Source organism: Macrotis lagotis, chromosome 2, assembly GCF_037893015.1.
Source record: "Macrotis lagotis isolate mMagLag1 chromosome 2, bilby.v1.9.chrom.fasta, whole genome shotgun sequence".
Taxonomy (NCBI): domain Eukaryota; kingdom Metazoa; phylum Chordata; class Mammalia; order Peramelemorphia; family Peramelidae; genus Macrotis; species Macrotis lagotis.
The window spans coordinates 100384042-100401001 of record NC_133659.1 but is presented as its reverse complement, the minus strand read 5'-3'; the positions used below and the strand labels follow the sequence as shown (position 1 = coordinate 100401001).

General features: G+C 41.5%; 1 protein-coding gene across 2 annotated transcripts; it reads left to right on the top strand.

The window, feature by feature from the left end:
• The first annotated feature begins 425 nt into the window (after positions 1 to 425).
• On the top strand, positions 426 to 3630 carry PHLDA3 (pleckstrin homology like domain family A member 3). Of its 2 annotated transcripts, none has more exons than XM_074222352.1 (2): positions 426 to 885; positions 2885 to 3630. In XM_074222352.1, exon 1 carries the CDS (start codon positions 447 to 449, stop codon positions 855 to 857), a length of 411 nt encoding a protein of 136 aa, XP_074078453.1. In that variant the 5' UTR covers positions 426 to 446; the 3' UTR covers positions 858 to 885; positions 2885 to 3630. The 2 variants fall into 2 exon arrangements, 1 of the variants encoding a protein (XP_074078453.1); XR_012475652.1 differs by lacking the exon at positions 426 to 885 and adding an exon at positions 892 to 1052.
• The last annotated feature ends 13330 nt before the right edge of the window (positions 3631 to 16960 follow it).

Below are 16960 nucleotides of genomic sequence, written 5' to 3'. Positions count from 1 at the left end.
CTGCTTTCGGGTCATCCTGAAACAACCCATGACCCATTTGGGGTGGGCCGGCTCGGGCTCCCTTGGGCTCTCACTGCAGCTTCTCCTCCCCTTTCCGCCGCCCTCCCCGCGTCTCCCGGCCCCCTCCCCCGCCCCGTCTGCGCCCGGGCCGGCCAGTTTGTGAATGAGTCCCAGCTGCCGCCCCGCCCCCGGGCCGGGCCTGGGCCGGGCCTGGGCCGGGCGGTCCGCGGAGGGGCGGGCCCCAGCGGGCCAGGAATGCGCGGAGGGGCCGGCCGGGAGAGACATGTAAGGGCACATCCCGGGCCCGCGGGGAGGGAGAAGGCACGGGCTGCGGAGCCAGGCGGCCGGGCCGGGAGGGAGCCGGCGGCGGGGCGGCCTCGACTCGTGGGCGTCCGGGGGCGCAGAGGGGCAGGGGCTCTCGGGGGGCCCGCGGGCGCGGAGCCCCGATGACGGCAGCCGGCCCGAAGGTGCTGAAGGAGGGGGTGCTGGAGAAGCGCAGCGGGGGGCTGCTGCAGCTCTGGAAGCGCAAGCGCTGCGTGCTGACCGAGCGGGGGCTGCAGCTCTTCGAGGTCCGGGGCGCCGGCGGGCGGCCCAAGGAGCTCAGCTTCGGCCGCCTCCGGGCCGTGGAGTGCGTGGAGAGCACCGACCGCCACGTCTACTTCACCCTGGTGACGGAGGACGGCGGCGAGATCGACTTCCGCGGCCCCCTCGAGGACCCCGGCTGGAACGCCCAGATCACGCTGGGGCTGGTCAGGTTCAAGAACCAGCAGGCCATCCAGACGGTCCGGGCCCGCCAGAGCCTGGGCCCGGGGAGCCTGGGCCCGGGGAGCCTGGGCCCGGGGACCCTGGTGTCCTAGCCGCCGCCGCCGCCCGGAGCCCCGCGGGGTGAGTAGCCTGGCTCTGCCCCAGACCAGGGGGCCGACTCCAGAGAGGGACCGCTACTTTGGGGCAGGCTGAAAAGATTGTAGAAGATAGGACCCGGGGTGAACCGGCCAGCAAGCTCCCCCGCTCGGAGCCTCGTGGAAGGAAAAGGGGGTTCCTTCTTGCTCAGGGTGAGCCCCCTCTGGAGACAGTGAAGAGGGTTAAGAATCTTCTGGATGGACTGTCCGGCCCATTCCCATTCTCCCCCCTCCACCTTTCCCCCAGACCGTAACACAGTCTTCGAAAGACAAGGAAGGGAGCTAGGGGCTTCCCAGCAGGTTCCTCAGAAAGCTGGCAATCCCAAAAGTCGGATTCGAGGATAACTGGAGATGGCTTGGAAAGGGTCTGACTGAAACCCATGTGTGTGTGTGTGTGTGTCTTGTTCTCTGATTTATCAAGGAACCCTAGAATGAGGCAGGATTGGAATCGTGGAGTTATCGATTAAAGTCAAGAATTCCTGAAATGTTGGCACTGGGAGGGACCTTTGGAGTCCTCTCCAGTCCAACTGTCTTGAGACAAAAAGCGCTCTTCTGTGTCACACATCTAATGAGTGAATTTCCCCGCCTCCAGATTTGCAGATATTTGGAGGCAGGTGAGGGTTCCCTTGGGATAGATTGTAATTTTAGGATATGATCTAGAAAGGAAGACAAGGATAAGAAGCTAGGAGCTCTGGCTTTGAAAGGAAGGGGCAGAAAGACGGGACTCAGAAATAAGACTGAGATGCTACAGAATGAAATTTTTAACTTAAAATCCCAGTCAGTGTTGTAAAGAAACCTTTCATCAGAGAGAGAGAGAGAGAGAGAGAGAGAGAGAGAGAGATTTTGAATGCCCAGTGATTAAAAGATCATTTGTTTTTCCTTTCTTTTCACTGTCAAGGGGGAGACCCTCAGGATCAAAGTGACCAAAGAGACCTAAACTAGTGCTCTTCACATAGATAGAGTCTCCTCTAACTATCTTAAGAGGAGTAAGTTATCAACAATGTGATGGTTTCAAATAATGGCGAGAGGTATCTTGTAGGCATGGGTGGCTATCTGCTTCAGGGTTCCAGACCCAGAGATATGTGGTCACTTCCCTTCCTCAGAGAGTGAGGGGAATGATTGTACAAATTGTCCTTAGAGTGAATAAGGGCAATAAGTGGGCATGAAGTCTAGAGGAGCAGAGACTGGGCATGATAGGGCACCAGGAGGGTGCAGAGAAACACCATGATTCATTCTTCATGACATTTCATATTCCCAGCCAAGCAATGACCCATAAAGGAGGAGGGGCAGACAGGCCAAGCTTAGGGAAAACTAACCCATCTGGTGGGAGTGGGGAGGGTAACAGGAATAGAACCCAAGAGACTTGAATTCCAGCCCAATGCCCTCTGCCCCAGATACTATCCATCTTGGAGATGGGGTGGGGAAGGAGGGAGCCACAAGACTTCAGGGTAGAGGGGGAGGAGGCAGCATGATATGGCAGAAAGACTTCCAGAAGACCATGTTCTGCCAGGAAGACATAGAGTGACTTTCAGCAAATCTTTTCCCTTCTTTGAGTCAGTTTACTTGTCTGCAAGATGAAGGAGTCAGACTAAAGAATCTTTTAAAGTTTCTTCAAGCCCTACTGAGTCCATAGCTTTAATCTCCTTCAGTCTCTCTTCAGGAAACCTCTATTTTTCTACCCCCCCAATCCAAAAAATTCATATCCAAGTCTCAGTTCTTCCTCCTCTTCTAATAAGGAGAGGGCTGGAAGTGCAGTCATCTTTGAGGGCTTGAAAAGATTATTTGTTACAATTCAAACCCCTCTATAGTTGTCTTTGTCAATGTTAAGGATGACCTTGTTCCCTAAGAAGCAATTTTTTACCCTTGCTAGCTATTCCCCCCTACTCCTATAAGCCTTTCTGTATTTGCCTGACTGCTGTCCTCTGCTTCCTGGTGATGGCCTGGTTGTTGCTTAGCCTTAACTAACCATTGTTCTCCCTCTTCAGCTTCCCAGCCCTTTAAGAAACCAGGGAGCCTGAACTATCCCTGCTGGTCAGGATGAACAAAGTGGACTCATAAATGGATAGGAGCAGAAGGAAATAGTGTCCATGGAGTTTTGCTTCTCCTGGGGAGGAGAGTGGAATGTCAGAAAAGACTGAGAAGGAAGATTCAACCCTTGGAGGTCCCAGAAATGCCACTGCCTTCAATAGAGACACAGACGGCTCTGGACTATCTGTCTTCAATTTGCTCCCTTTTCTGGGTAGCAGGAAGTCAGAAAAGGTACTGAGAGTCTCTCACTACTCTCAGAAGAACCTCTTTTCCTCATGTGCAATCCCATTCTCTCAACCCAAGAGATTGTCATCAGGCACAGTCTGGACTCCAGTGCTCACCCAGTAAAGAAGATGTTCCTTCAACCATGGGAGGGGTACTTCTAGGATGATGTGAAAGAGGCAGAAGGAGCCAGACTTAGCCTAGTGTGCCTTCAAAAGGAGCCATAATGACTGTCTCAGAACTCCTGCATTTGGGGAATAACCCCAAGGGAATGGAATAGATGGGGATTAGTTCCCAATCTTTGGGACTTGTTGCTGCTTAGGTCCTGCTGGGGGACCCTCTGTCTAGGCCCCTTCTCTGTACTCCCATGACCTCATACCTGTTCCCTCCCCAGTTGTGGTTAAGGGTTCAGGGGCCTTACCATTACCATTTCATGCCAGTCACAGAATGAAAATGTCCCTGACAAAGGGTAGTGACAACATTGTTGACTCGAGTGAATTTTTTTTGTCCGTCGAATGCACAGTAGAGGTTAGCTCAGAGAATTCTCTGATTCTCAAGTTTGATCAGGGAGGTGGGTATTCAAAGCTAGAAATATTGGGGAGAGTTTCCATTTGGTGGAAAATGGAGAGTTAAGGATGGACCTCCCCAAACCCCACTCCCACCCTCCTTCTGGTGGCCACCACAAGTTATCAGTTATCCTTTAAAGGTTCCCCCTCCTACAGAAACTCCACTTGGTGGACTGGAATCCTAAGAATTTGTTCAGCTTCCTGGATAGAGGTTATCAGACCTCCCTTCCCTCTTTATACTCTGCCTTGGGACTCATTTCTGGGCTGGTTGAAAACTAGAGAACAGGCACAGGATGGGATTTATTTATTTCTCTCTTTGCCCTCTACCCACTCTATGATTTATACACTAAGGTTAAAGAGAACCAGATGCCCTGAACCATGTACAATCTCCTATATATAAGGTATCTTCTCCCTTCCAGAGCTTTTCACTGTCTCCCATATCCCCCACCTCATCTTCCCCCCCAAGCAAAATAGAAAAATTGGCCTACACAAGTCTCATCTGGAGTGTCCTGGAGAGAATAGCTAGACTGGGTAGTGTAGGACTCATTGTTTCTGGCACAAATCCTAAAGTATCTTTTGGACCCCTCCCACTAGCCTTCAGGCAATTAAGGCCCTCTTTAACCTATCAATCAATCAACACATTTACTAAATGTGATTATGCTAAGCCTTTGGGATACAACTACAAAAGTGAGAAAATCCTTGAACTCAAGGAAATTAGATTAGATGCCCACTGGCTTCCTAAAGTTTCCCTATTGTGCCCCACCCTCCCCAGTCTATACTTTCCATCTTTTCCTACCTCACTGAAGCTATATTTTCCATTAAAATCTGTTCCATTCCCCACTGTCCAGTGAGCTCTCTTCTTTCCAAGGTAAACCAATTTGACTTTTCAAACAATCCATGTTAATCTTCCCTCTGTTTCCTGAGTAGCAGTCATCATTTAACAAGACTTTTTTTTAAGAGAAAAATCTATGTTCTTTTAAGGACTAATCCAAAATAATATAACTGTGATTTCAGGTCAGGATTTTGTAGAAAGTTATATCACACCAGTTTAGAAACTTCTTTCTCATTTTCAGATGAAGGCCTGAAATTAGGGAACACATGGGGAAGGAAGGCAGTCATAACCATTACCAATAGGGAATAATATTCAACAAGGGCCTAGATAAACAAGGGTCTTGGAGGAACAGTCCTTTGGATCCCACAACTTGGGGGGGGGGGATAGGAATAGAGAAGAGGAAGGTAACTAGATCTGGCTTCTACTCCTCCTATAATGCTTAAGGTTTGAACCCCAGTTCTTCCTTTCTATGGTCTGGTTTTCCCATCAGCAAGGAATTTTCCACGCCCTACCATCTATATCCTTCCGAGTACTATGCCATTCTCCCACTCATGGGTAAGAGCCCCCTTTTTCCAGAATGCTCTGAGAAAGAATGCAGCTTATCAAAGGTCACATAGCCACAGAGCAGGGCCTAGAGCATTCTCACTTTCCCAGCCATGGAATGTCTTTGGAGCCACTTGATCTTGTTCTGGGAAAAATCATTCTTCCTATGCAAGGAATGTTTTAATGCCCCCCCCCCCCCAGGTTGCTGTTTTCCTAAGCAGGAATAGAAAGTCCCTCAAACTTTAGCATTACTTGGATTTGCCAGAAAATGGGTTGGGAACTCTGTGTGGGGTAAGGAAGGGGGAAAGACAAATACTGGGCCATGGTTGTACCACAGGATAGACATGAGATGGAAAATCTTTGCTCATTTGGCTTTAAGAACACTGCTGCTGGGAAGGAGGAGCTGCAGTCTCTCTGTGGCCAGGCTCATGAGTCATCTTTGGGTAAACTGGGACAGAATAAGTCCCTGGTGAGCAACTAAGAATCACATGGATTGTGTAGGGTAAAGGGCTGAGAGCCTGGGGGGTGGGGAAATTGAGTGGGGAGGGCATTGAGGGAGAGCAGTGATGGCTCACATTTGATTTAGAGGGGGAAGGCAGGGTATTTAGGAAGATGAAGCTTTCTATTCAATTAAATACATATATATTATACAAATGTATAATATATATATATATTTTCACACATATACATATTGAGTTCCTCTCCAAAAGTGGAATGTATGCTGTGATCTGAGTATCCAAAACTTAATAAAGCAAAGTCCCACTTCCAGTCAACTAGGAGAGATAAAGCAGGAATACTGGCATTTGTACAACTGCTTTAAAGTTTGCAAAACCCTTTTTATTTATCAACTCATTTGATGATCTCAACAACCATAAGAGACAGTCTTATTCCTATCCTCATTTTATAGTTGAGGTGTCTAAAGCAAACAGAACTTAAGGGACTTCCCCCAGGGTCACTTGGCTAATAAGGGTCTTACACGATTTGAACTCAGGTCAAGTATTCTATCCACTGTACCACTTAGCTGCCACCAGCTTAGGACACGAGACAGACCAATTTTACAATCAGTCTTGTGATTTTGCCTCTGAAGGAAAATCCTAGGGAAGAACTTTCTCTGCCATACAGATCACCACCTGCTCTACAAATTCTAGTCTTAGACAATTGTCTGATGCATTGAGAAGTAATTTGCCCCGGGGTTACATTGACAGTAAGGCCAGTTCTGTATTCATCAAGTCATATTGTATTGCACAAGGTATATTCACTATCTTTATTTGTATATGTTTTATATTCCCTTAATAGAGGTGGGGAACATTTTTTCTGCCAAGGATATTTAGATATTTATAAACATCATTCTCCTACTATATTTGGTCAAACATTTAATTAATTTGCCCCTAAAAAGCTTGTAGACTTATTGAATTTTGAATTTTTTGAATATTGAATTTTGCCTTGGCAGAACCAGATCAAGGGCCCATCCCTTGACAGGAAGTTCCCCTACCCCTGCCCTAACAGAATAGAAACTTCTTGAAGGCAAGGATTGTTTCTTTGTCTTCAGACAGGATTTCAGCTGTAGAGATGAAAATAATTGGCATCTGGAATGTATTTTAAAATTTGAGAAGCTTTTTAAATCAATTATCTTCATTAGGGACTCAGCAGGCTGTAAGATGATCATTTCAGAACCGAAAGGAAACTTAGAAGCCATCTAGTCTGACTTGTTTATTTTACAAAGGAGGGAACTGAGGCTCAAATAGGTTTGAATCAAGATACTCCCAATTCCAAATTCTAAAGGGAGAGTATATCATCAGGGTGAGTGAAGTACATGAATGAAGTACAAAAGCAAAAGAAAAAAAAACTTGGATAATACTTTTGGTATAATCAAGTAACACTAAGTAGAGTTCCATTTGACTAGAGTTTAGGATATGTGTGTTGGGAGATAGAGAAGTAGTAGAGAGGGCAGATGCAGATTGGGGTCAGATTTTGTAGGTTGAGGACTTTAAACTCTTAGTTGGTAAATGATGGGAAACTATTAAAAAGTGTTTAATCAGGAGAAGGCATGATAGGAATTGTGCTTTACGATGCAATATATTTTGGGATTTGGATTGGGATTGGAATGTGAAAAAACTAGGAAAATATTTCCCTGTTGGAATAGTCCAGGCTATAGTACCTGGAAACTGAATTTGATTGGTGATGGTAGAAACGAAAAGAAGCAGATGCTAGAGAGACTGATGATGTGGCAATAAATTAGATATTTAGGGTGACAAAAAGCCAAATGTAATTTCAAGATTTTGAACCTTATGTTATTGGAAAGATAAGTGGTGCCATTAAGAGAAATATTGAAATCTAAGAGAGAAGGTAGAGTGAGGTAGAAAGTGATGGGTTTGTGGAGGTTTACAATCCATTCCAACAGGCATCTATTAGATAGAATTTATATACACTAGGTACTGAGCAAGGCACGGAGAACATAAAGCAACAGAAAAAAGTCACTGCCCTCAAGGATCTTCCATTCTTCAGGGTTGGGCCCAGGAATCCATATTTCAATTTCCAGCAAAGCATCCCAGTAGACATGGCAGGCAGTTAGATATGCAGGCCTGGAACCCTAGGGAAAGTTCAGGACTGAAGATAAAAATTTGGAAATCACCTACACAGAGATACAGGAGTGGATGCAAATGCAGGGAAAAAAGGGAAAAGTGCCAAGGACTAAAATTTGGGGACTATTAACCTTGACCTGAAGCTAGAAAATACCTTAAGGACTATTTAGTATGGCCACTCCCCTTTTAGGTAATTAAGGAAACTGAGTCTAGGGAAAATAAGTGACTTACCTGATCTTAGTGTTAATGCAGGTAGTACATGTATTGGATTTGAACCCAGGACCTACTGAAGGAGAGAGACCAAAAAGCAAAGAGGTAGGAGAATCAAATATCATGGAGGGGCTGCTAGGTGGTGCAGTGGATAGAGCACCAGCCCTGGAGTCAGGAGTACTTGAGTTCAAATCCATCCTCAGACACTTAATAATTACCTAGCTTTGTGGCCTTGGGCAAGTCACTTAACCCCATTTGCCTTGCAAAAAAAATGTCATGGAACTGAAATAGGGGAAGACTTTCAAGGAGGGTGTGATGAATAATTTCCAATCCAAAGTTAGCAGAGAAACCAAGTGACAAAAGGGCATCAGGACTGATGATTGGAAGTTCCTTGCTGACCTCTGAGGGAGCAGTTGCAGTAGAATGATGGATGCTGTCTGTCTGCAAAGGGTTGAAGAGTAAGTGGTCAATGGGTTGTTTTCCTTTTGAAAAGGAACTAAATGACATCTCTATGTTGGGGTCAAGATTTACTGTGTCCAACTGTGGTTGATCAGAACAATATGAACTCAGAAGGTTCTACTACAGGTCAGGTGCAAATAATTCATATGAACTTTGGGAGTGGAGGTGTAGCTAAATTTGGACATCTCACATTTTGGGGGGGGTTACTACAATTTTGAGAATATTTAGAGAGGAAGTGGAAGCATAGATAGACTACTCTTCCAAAAAAAATTTAGTGGTGAAGGGAAGGAGAGCGAAAATAGGATAATTTCGGAAGGCAGAGTTTAGGAAACACATGTAGGTTAGGAAACACTTGAAGACTGGATAGGTATTTGTCTCCTTTTCTCCACTCCTGCCACAACCAACCCACTTCCTTCCTGGTCTATGGCAACAGCCTCTTGTTTGGTCTGGAACAGTTGCCAAAGCACATGTCTCAAGCACCAGTCTGACTGTGCTCTATAAACTCCAATTCTCCCTGATATTTTAAAGAATTTATTTGGCCTGTAAAGTCCTGGACAAACCGCCTACAATCTACCTTTCCAGGCCAATTATGCATTGCTCCCTTTATTTACTCCATGGTTCTGCCAAATTGATCTACTTGGAGTTCCTTGCACATAACATTCTCTCTCTGACTTCATTGTTCCCTGTGCCTGGAATGCTCTCATTCATCCTCTCTACCTCTTAGAATCCCTGATTCCCTTCAAAGCTTAATTTAAGTACCACCTGCTACCTCAAGGGTACTCGAGTTCTTTTTTTGATCCCCTGCCCTTGCTAGTACCTTCCCCTCCAAATTATCTTGTATTTAAATCTTTTCTTAATATGTATTGCACTTCCCCTAATATAATGGTAAACTCTTGATGGCCAGGGATGAATTTCTTATTTGTAACCCGGTACTAGGCTCATAGTAGGTGCTGAAGAAATGCTCATTGATAACTGAGTGATCAATTGAGGAGACTAGGGAAAGATTAGATACTGAAGATGCAAAGAGATGTTAAGGATAATTGCCAGAGAAAGGTCTCTGAGGTAGGATAAGATAGGATCCAGAAGAAAAATATAGAGAAGGAACCTTGGCAAAGATGCCAGATGAATGGATGAAAAGAAAGGTGAAAAAACAGAATTTGTGATGGGGAAGGAAGAAGCTCAGGAAGATTGAATGAGATGGTCACAGTCTCTGAGACTGAGTAAAGCAAAGAAGTCATAGTGATCTATTGAATGTGGAAGAGAGAGAGAGAGAGAGAGAGAGAGAGAGAGAGAGAGAGAGAGAGAGAGAGAGAGAGAGAGAGAGAACTGGAGCATGTGAATCTTTGATTACCTTTAGCACCTTCTCCAATGGGCATGCAAACAAGTGGTTAGTAGGAATTATCAAGAGTTTCAAATTTTTAAAATGAGAATGATACAAAGTTAAGAGGGAAAGGTGACTAAATCTTTTTGAAATAGCTGATGATGTGGTCTGAGACCTACCACCCTCTGATCTAAGCAGCTAGGTATGGGAGACTGTTTGGGAAAATTGGTATTAGGGATCTTTCCTTGAGGGAAAGTGGCATGGTAGATAGAATTCAGGGCTTAGAGTTGGAAAGATCTAGGTTCAAATCCTACCATATGCCTGGTATAATGTTTGCTAGTTGTGTGTCCACTAAGCAACAATCTAACATCTTTCACCCTCATTTTTCTTATCTGGACAATGAAGGCAGAAGACTAGATGGCATTTAAGGTCTTTCTAACTCTAGATCTATGATCCTCTCTGTGGTCTTATAACCATGGAGTTTTGCCTGGGTAGGAAAACAAGTATTGTGTGAGTCAGTGGTCTAGTGAGGATAAAGACTACTTATGCAGGATAAAGATGATAAAGAGAAGGTTGCATAGGAATGATGGAATGGTGAAAGGAGAAGAAGAGGAGACATTGGTCAAGGATGAAAATGTTTAGAGTTGGAGGAATTTTAAAGGACCTCAGAAGAGTGGCTGAAGAGGGATGCCAATGAAGGTAATTGAAATAGAGGAGGACAAAGAAATCAGAGGCTAGGATGATCTATATAGATGTTAAGTTTCAGAGTTGGTGCCTGAGGATAAAGTAAAGAGAAAAACTGAAACAGATGCAAAAGGAAACCAAATGAGAAAAACCCAAAGGGAAAAACTGAATCAAGAGCATTGAGAAAAATGGGAGTGTCCTAAAGTCTTAGAATGTCCTAAGCTTGAAAAGAAAATGATATTAACTGATGGTATGAACGTCAAAGGAGGAGAGGTTGCTAAGTGATGATGGAAGCAGCAATAAGGAATAATGAGTGTGGCAACCCCCTTCCATTTGACCCTATGAGTCAGAAGAAGGAGACAGAGTAGAAGCTACTCCTACCAGGAGAGGTTTTCAAGGGATACGAATTCCTCAAGGAACTGCCAGACTTTCCTTTGATTCAAGGAAGTAGGAGAAGCTTCTAAGAAAATACTGGAGGATGCAGGGGAATGTTTGCCAACAGAAATAGGTCTCATGGGAAGAGCTAGGGTACTGGAGAGAAGTGATGAACTCCATAGGGATGAGAATTCAGGAGAAAAAAAGGAGAGGGAAAGGGTTTGAATCTAGGACAACAATTTGAGAGACTGCATGCCATGGTGGTTAGAGCACCATGCTTGGATTTAGAAAGACCTGCCTCTACCATGTGTTTATTTACCTCTGTGAATGTGGGCAAGTCATTTTATTGTTTCAATCCATAGGTTTTCCCCATGAAAAATGGGATTTAAAATACCTATAATATCTGCCTCAAAGGGGCTCAAGTGATAAATGTAAAAGATCTGATAAACACTGAAGTGATATATATGTCAATTATTATTATTACTTCTTTTTTTTTTTTTAGTTTTTGCAAGGCAATGGTGTTAAATGGCTTGCCGAAGGCCACACAGCTAGGTAATTATTAAGTGCCTGAGGCCAGATTTGAACTCAGGTACTCCTGACTCCAGGGCTGGTGCTCTATCCACTGTGCAACCTAGCTGCCCCTATTATTACTTCTTGATAGCAATGCTAATGACCCCCTCCCTCACCCTAACCCTCATTCTGGAATTTCTTTTTTATATTTTTAAATATACTATATTTGTGGCAGCTAGGTGACTTATTGGATAGAACACCTGTGTTCAAATCCAACCTCAGACACTTAATACTTACTTAGCTGTGTGACCTTGAGCAAGTCACTTAACCTACTGCATTGCAAAAATTATATATATATATATATGTATATATGTAGGTATGTATAAAAGTTGAAGGCTTGATAAAAGTAGAAACTTTTTGTGAGGGTAATGGGGTGAAATGATTTGCCCAAGGTCACACAGTTAATAAATATCAATTATTTGAATACAAATTTGAACTCAGATCCTCCTGAGTTCAGGGTTGTTGCTCTAATCACTTCACCACCTAGCTGCTCCTGAGGGGAAATATTTTTAAATATTCACTGTAAGGCTTTCTGAAAGACATCCAAAGTCCAGCTGAAACTGGAGCACATGAATCTATAGTGGGCATCTTCAGCTCAATCTTTCTCCAGTGATGATTTACTGGTTCTTCCTATAAACTTCCCCTGATAAAATTCCTTCAGGGCAGGGATTCCATCATTTTTGCCTTTATATTCTTAGTCCTAGTATAGTTCCTGAAACCTACTCAGAGTTCAATCAATCATTTATTTATTTATTATTAATAACAGGAATGATGGAAGAAATAGGAAGTATGAAAGTCCTTGTTAGTTATGAGGGAGGACAAATAATAGGCAGGTAGAAGTTTGTTCTTGGAGGAGTTTGCAAAATCCATCCTTTTAGAGGCAATGATTGTCTTTGGTCAACATGGAGAAAGCATTCTTTTCTCTAAAGCAACAAAGAACAGAATCAGAAACAATGGGCCTCGACTGCAGAGAGAAGGAGGGATTGTGTACCTGACTACAAGGTTCATGGTGACATTAGAGTTGATGTTAATGCCACTGGTTAATCAACTATTGCATTAATTGCAGTGTGGGATGCACAGACAAGGAAAGATTTATTAAATGTCTACTATGCATTAAGTGCAGAGAAAAGCAAAAATTCAGACCGTGCTCTTATCACTTTCAGTTTATTGGTGAAAAAATATGCAAATGACCATGTACAAACAAGATATATATATATATATATATCTACATATATATGTAGATAGATAGATAGATATGCTGTATCTCATAGGGAAGGCACTAAGATTAAAGAGGACCAGGAAAGACTTAGAATTTTGACTTGATCTGGGACTTGTATGCCATACTGCTTACCTTCAAAGAGTTTACAGTCTAGTTGTGGAGGCAAGACCAACCCACCTGGAACAGAGAACAATGAAATGCTGAGTTGTATGATGCTGGCATAAGATACCAAAATGAGGTTAAAGAAAGGTCTGAGATCAGGGAGATCAATATGAGTCATGAGGAAGGTGGGACTTGAGTTGGCTTTGAAGAGTGGGTAGTTTTAGGTAAGCAGAGAGAAGAAGAAAGAAAAGGCCTTGAGGCAGTGTGGAGGGGAGTGTAAATAATAGTGTTAAAAATATGGAGGTGTGAGAGACCTCTGAAGGATCCAGTCCTAGGCCTTAGGCCACATCCCTTTCTTGGAACTTGGGTTTCTCCTCTTAGAATTTCTGGGGGAAATACATTAGGCCTTATGACCTTCATTTCTCATCATTTTCTCACCTTTACTGATCACTGGATCTCATTGATCTATATATTACTATGGACAAGTTACTTATCTTTTCAAGTCCTGTTTCCTTATTTATAGGATGATCTCATCTATGATCCTAAAGTTCACCAGGTTTAACTTGATCTCCATGATCTTTAGTAAAATTAATAATAATAGCTAGAATTTATGTCATGCCTTAAGATTTGCAAAGCACTTTTCATATATTTTCTTTAGCCTAGGGTCTCTGACTCCCTCATGGTCCCAGAATTGCTTCTTTACTCCCAGAACACACCAGACCAGTTTTGAGATTTTCCCATTTGAGTTCTTTGCATGTTGTTCACTCACCAATTCTACCACATTAATCTTTCGGACAGTCAAAAAGTCTTCTGCTTGAATTCATGTGGTTAGACAGTACTCTGGATAGGTTACTGGATGATCACTTAGCTAAATATAGGCCCCTCTCTTTCCACTCAAGGAAAATCTAATCAGTGTTTCTATACTTCAAAATCAGGATCCCCCATGTTTAGAACCCCCAGTTTACCCCCTCCTAGAGTTTTAAAAAACTAACCCTTTCCTTACATGATATTTAATAATAGAAAAAAATATGACTGTCTTTGAAAAGTAAGGAGGCATGGGGTAGCTAGGTGGCGCAGTGGATAGAGCACTGGCCCTGGAGTCAGGAGGACCTGAGTTCAAATTCGAACTCAGACACTTAATAATTACTTAGCTGTGTGGCCTTGAGCAAGCCACTTAACTCCGTTTGCCTTGCAAAAACCTTAAAAAAAAAAAAAAAAAGTAAGGAGGCAGCCTAGCTTGGAGTGAGGAGGATTAGCTAAGGTAGAGTTCCTTAGTGGACCAGATGAATTAACAGAGGCACACTTGAGACAGCTTGAATAAGTTTAGCAGCTGATTGTTAACTTTTCAATGTGAGCATTTATAACTTGGAAACTGGTACATGCTGCAATTTAAAATTTAACAATCAGCTCTTGGAAGTCTGTACAGGTGGCTCAAGTACACTCCTAAAATTGATCTTCTCTGTTTCTCACACATGGCTGTCCATTTCTTTTTATTGTCTGTCTCCTATGATGGAATTTAGTCCTTTGATCCTTTCGTCAAGCATCACCTTCTCCTTTGTTGAATCTCTCTCCAATCACTAATATCCTCTCTCCTTAATTAACCAGCATTGAAACTACCCATATTTACTCTTTATAATCTTATATGTGTATAGTTTATCTTACCCAAAAGAATGTAATCTCTTTGACAGTAGGGATTATTTGATTTTTTTCTTTTATATAATCATCTCAAATGAGATATTTGTAAATCATTTAGCACAGTTCTTCCTTCCCCTTACCTGCCTAATAGGGTGTTTATACTCTAATTACTTAATAGATGCTTATAGATTAATTGACATATCTTTCAAGAATAATATATTCTTTATAGATGTCCTTTCTTCTATCCATTATCCATTTTTTCATTATTTAAAAAAACTGATTTGGATTATATCCAATTATTTCAGTTCAAATAATAAGATTATTTTAATTTTGTATCATCTTTTTTCCTCATTTATATTATTTCTTACTATTTCTGGTGAATAATTTTGATGTATGGATGGGAGACCCTATTGGAATAGAATCTTTAAGATGAGATTTTTCCCTGCTGAATCAGTTTTTAAAAAATCAAGAAACTATAAGCACAGTGTGACCTCATATTTTCTAAATCTTTTAGCCAATTGTATGATGTTAAAGATTTAGTTTGTTGTGGAAAATGCATAAGATGGATATTTTGGAATAATTTTTTATATGGAACAACTTTAGGCAAGTAACTTAACTTCTCTTTAGCTCAACTTCTTCAACTGTAAAATGAGAATATACCATTCACATGGTACCGAAAAAAGGTGAAGATAGCAAATGTAGGAATGGGGGAATGAAAAGAGAATATTTGTAAAGAGCTGAGCACACTGTAGGTGGTATTTAAATGATAGCTATTATTATAATTTTTGGTTATGTGGGTCATTACTTGGTGATGCTCTTTTCATCAGTTTTTTGGGGGGTAATATGCCAACATCCCCCCCTTTGGTATCTTCACCTTTTTTAGATACCTTGGGAATTGATTCTTCTACATTTCCAAAAATGCCACTTCCAGCAAAGATCTTCTCTATGTGTACTTGATCGAGTCTAATTCATTTAAAAAATTAATGTCATTTCTATCTCTTAGGTAAAAATTTCCAGGACAGTAATATTAGAGTTCAAATAGAATGACTTCACTATTCTCCATGGTGAAAGCAGTAATTAAAAAAGTCTTTGTAGATATTTTCCATTTTTCTTTCATTTGTTGCCCTCTTTCCATTTTCATATTTAAACATGCTCAGATTGCCTTTTCTGAAATGGGTCTCTCATCAACTTCCTTTAAACTGATTCTAAGAAAAAAAATCAAAACTGATTCTATCCTTTATTGCTTGACTCAATCTTATGAAGTTATAGTACTCATGATCTTCCATTACTTTTGTTCGCAAAATTTTGCAAACAAGTTTAATTTCAAATTGGTATTGCCTTTGGTTACCATCACTTCATTTTGCCATACAAGTTTACTGACTCAGCTACTTTATAGCATTTTTTGGTCTCCTTGTTATTACAATTAATTAATAATAGTTAATTTTTTGTGAAGTTAATATATTCTGTGTCTATATTCCTTCTTCTATTACCCATTTTTCATTATTAAAAAAACTGGTTTGAATTATATCCAATTATTTCACTTCAAACAATAAGGTTGTTTTAATTTTGTGTCAAGCATTCTTCTAAGCTTTATCATTTCTTTTAGCCACATTTTATATTTGATCTTTATTTCTATTATTTAGTGATCTGACTATATATATATATATATATATATATATAAAGTTGATTCAGAACTAACTTCTACATCACTTATGACGTGTTTCTTCTCTGTTAAAATGTAGTCATTTTCATTTTTTGTAATACTATTTAGGACTCACCATATCTAGCCCTTAGGAATTATTAATATTAATACTATATTTTCTTTTAGTTTTTTTACAAGGCAATGGGATTAAGTGGCTTGCCCAAAGCCACACAGCTAGGTAATTATTAAGTGTCTGAGGCCAGATTTGAACTCAGGTACTCCTGACTCCAGGGCCAGTGCTCTATCCACTGTGCATCTAGCCGCCCCCCCCAATAATGTCTTTAATTGGATTTTAAATTAATTTTGCATATCTTCATCTTCTGCAACAGATGTTGGTGTATAAACTGCATTATTTTCCTTGTTGCCTTCTTTTGCACATACTTATCAGCATTACGATATGAGCTAATCAAATTAATAATAAAATAATGCTTCTTTTTGCTTTTGGACACATTATAAATACAATGCCTACACTTCCTTTATTTTCTCTCCAAGGAGAATCTGTGAAATACCCTTCCATATGGCTGCAACTTTTTTCTGGTGTACCTTATAGTAAGAATGTCAGGACTTGCATGAGTCATTTTCTTCAGTAATATGTTCATTTGTAGATCAACAGAGCTCATATTTTAGTTACTAGCAGTTAAGTTCAAGCTTATGAAAATTGAAAACCTACGAGATTCTTGTTACCTTCGGCTGCTTTTTTTACCATTCTGCTGCTACTGTAGCAGATGTATAAGAAGGGATGACACTAAGGCTAGTATGTTTTTCTCAGGTTTCCATGAAACAGGCAGTCATACATTTAAAGCAAATCACAAGGAAAATGCAGTCCACTTCCATGTATCAATGTGAATGGAAGGCTGGCATGATTCAGATAATTCCAATTAGCAGGTAGTCTTAAAAACCATTGTCATCTAGGTTTGAAATGCATGACATTATTTTAGGGACACCAAATTACTTTCATTGAATGTCATCAGAGTACTAGCAGAAAGATGACAGAACTTCAGAATCATAGGA

What these genes read in the sequence shown, in the direction of transcription:
- PHLDA3 (XM_074222352.1), top strand. Translation starts at nt 447, where the DNA reads ATGACGGCAGCCGGCCCGAAGGTGCTGAAGGAGGGGGTGCTGGAGAAG.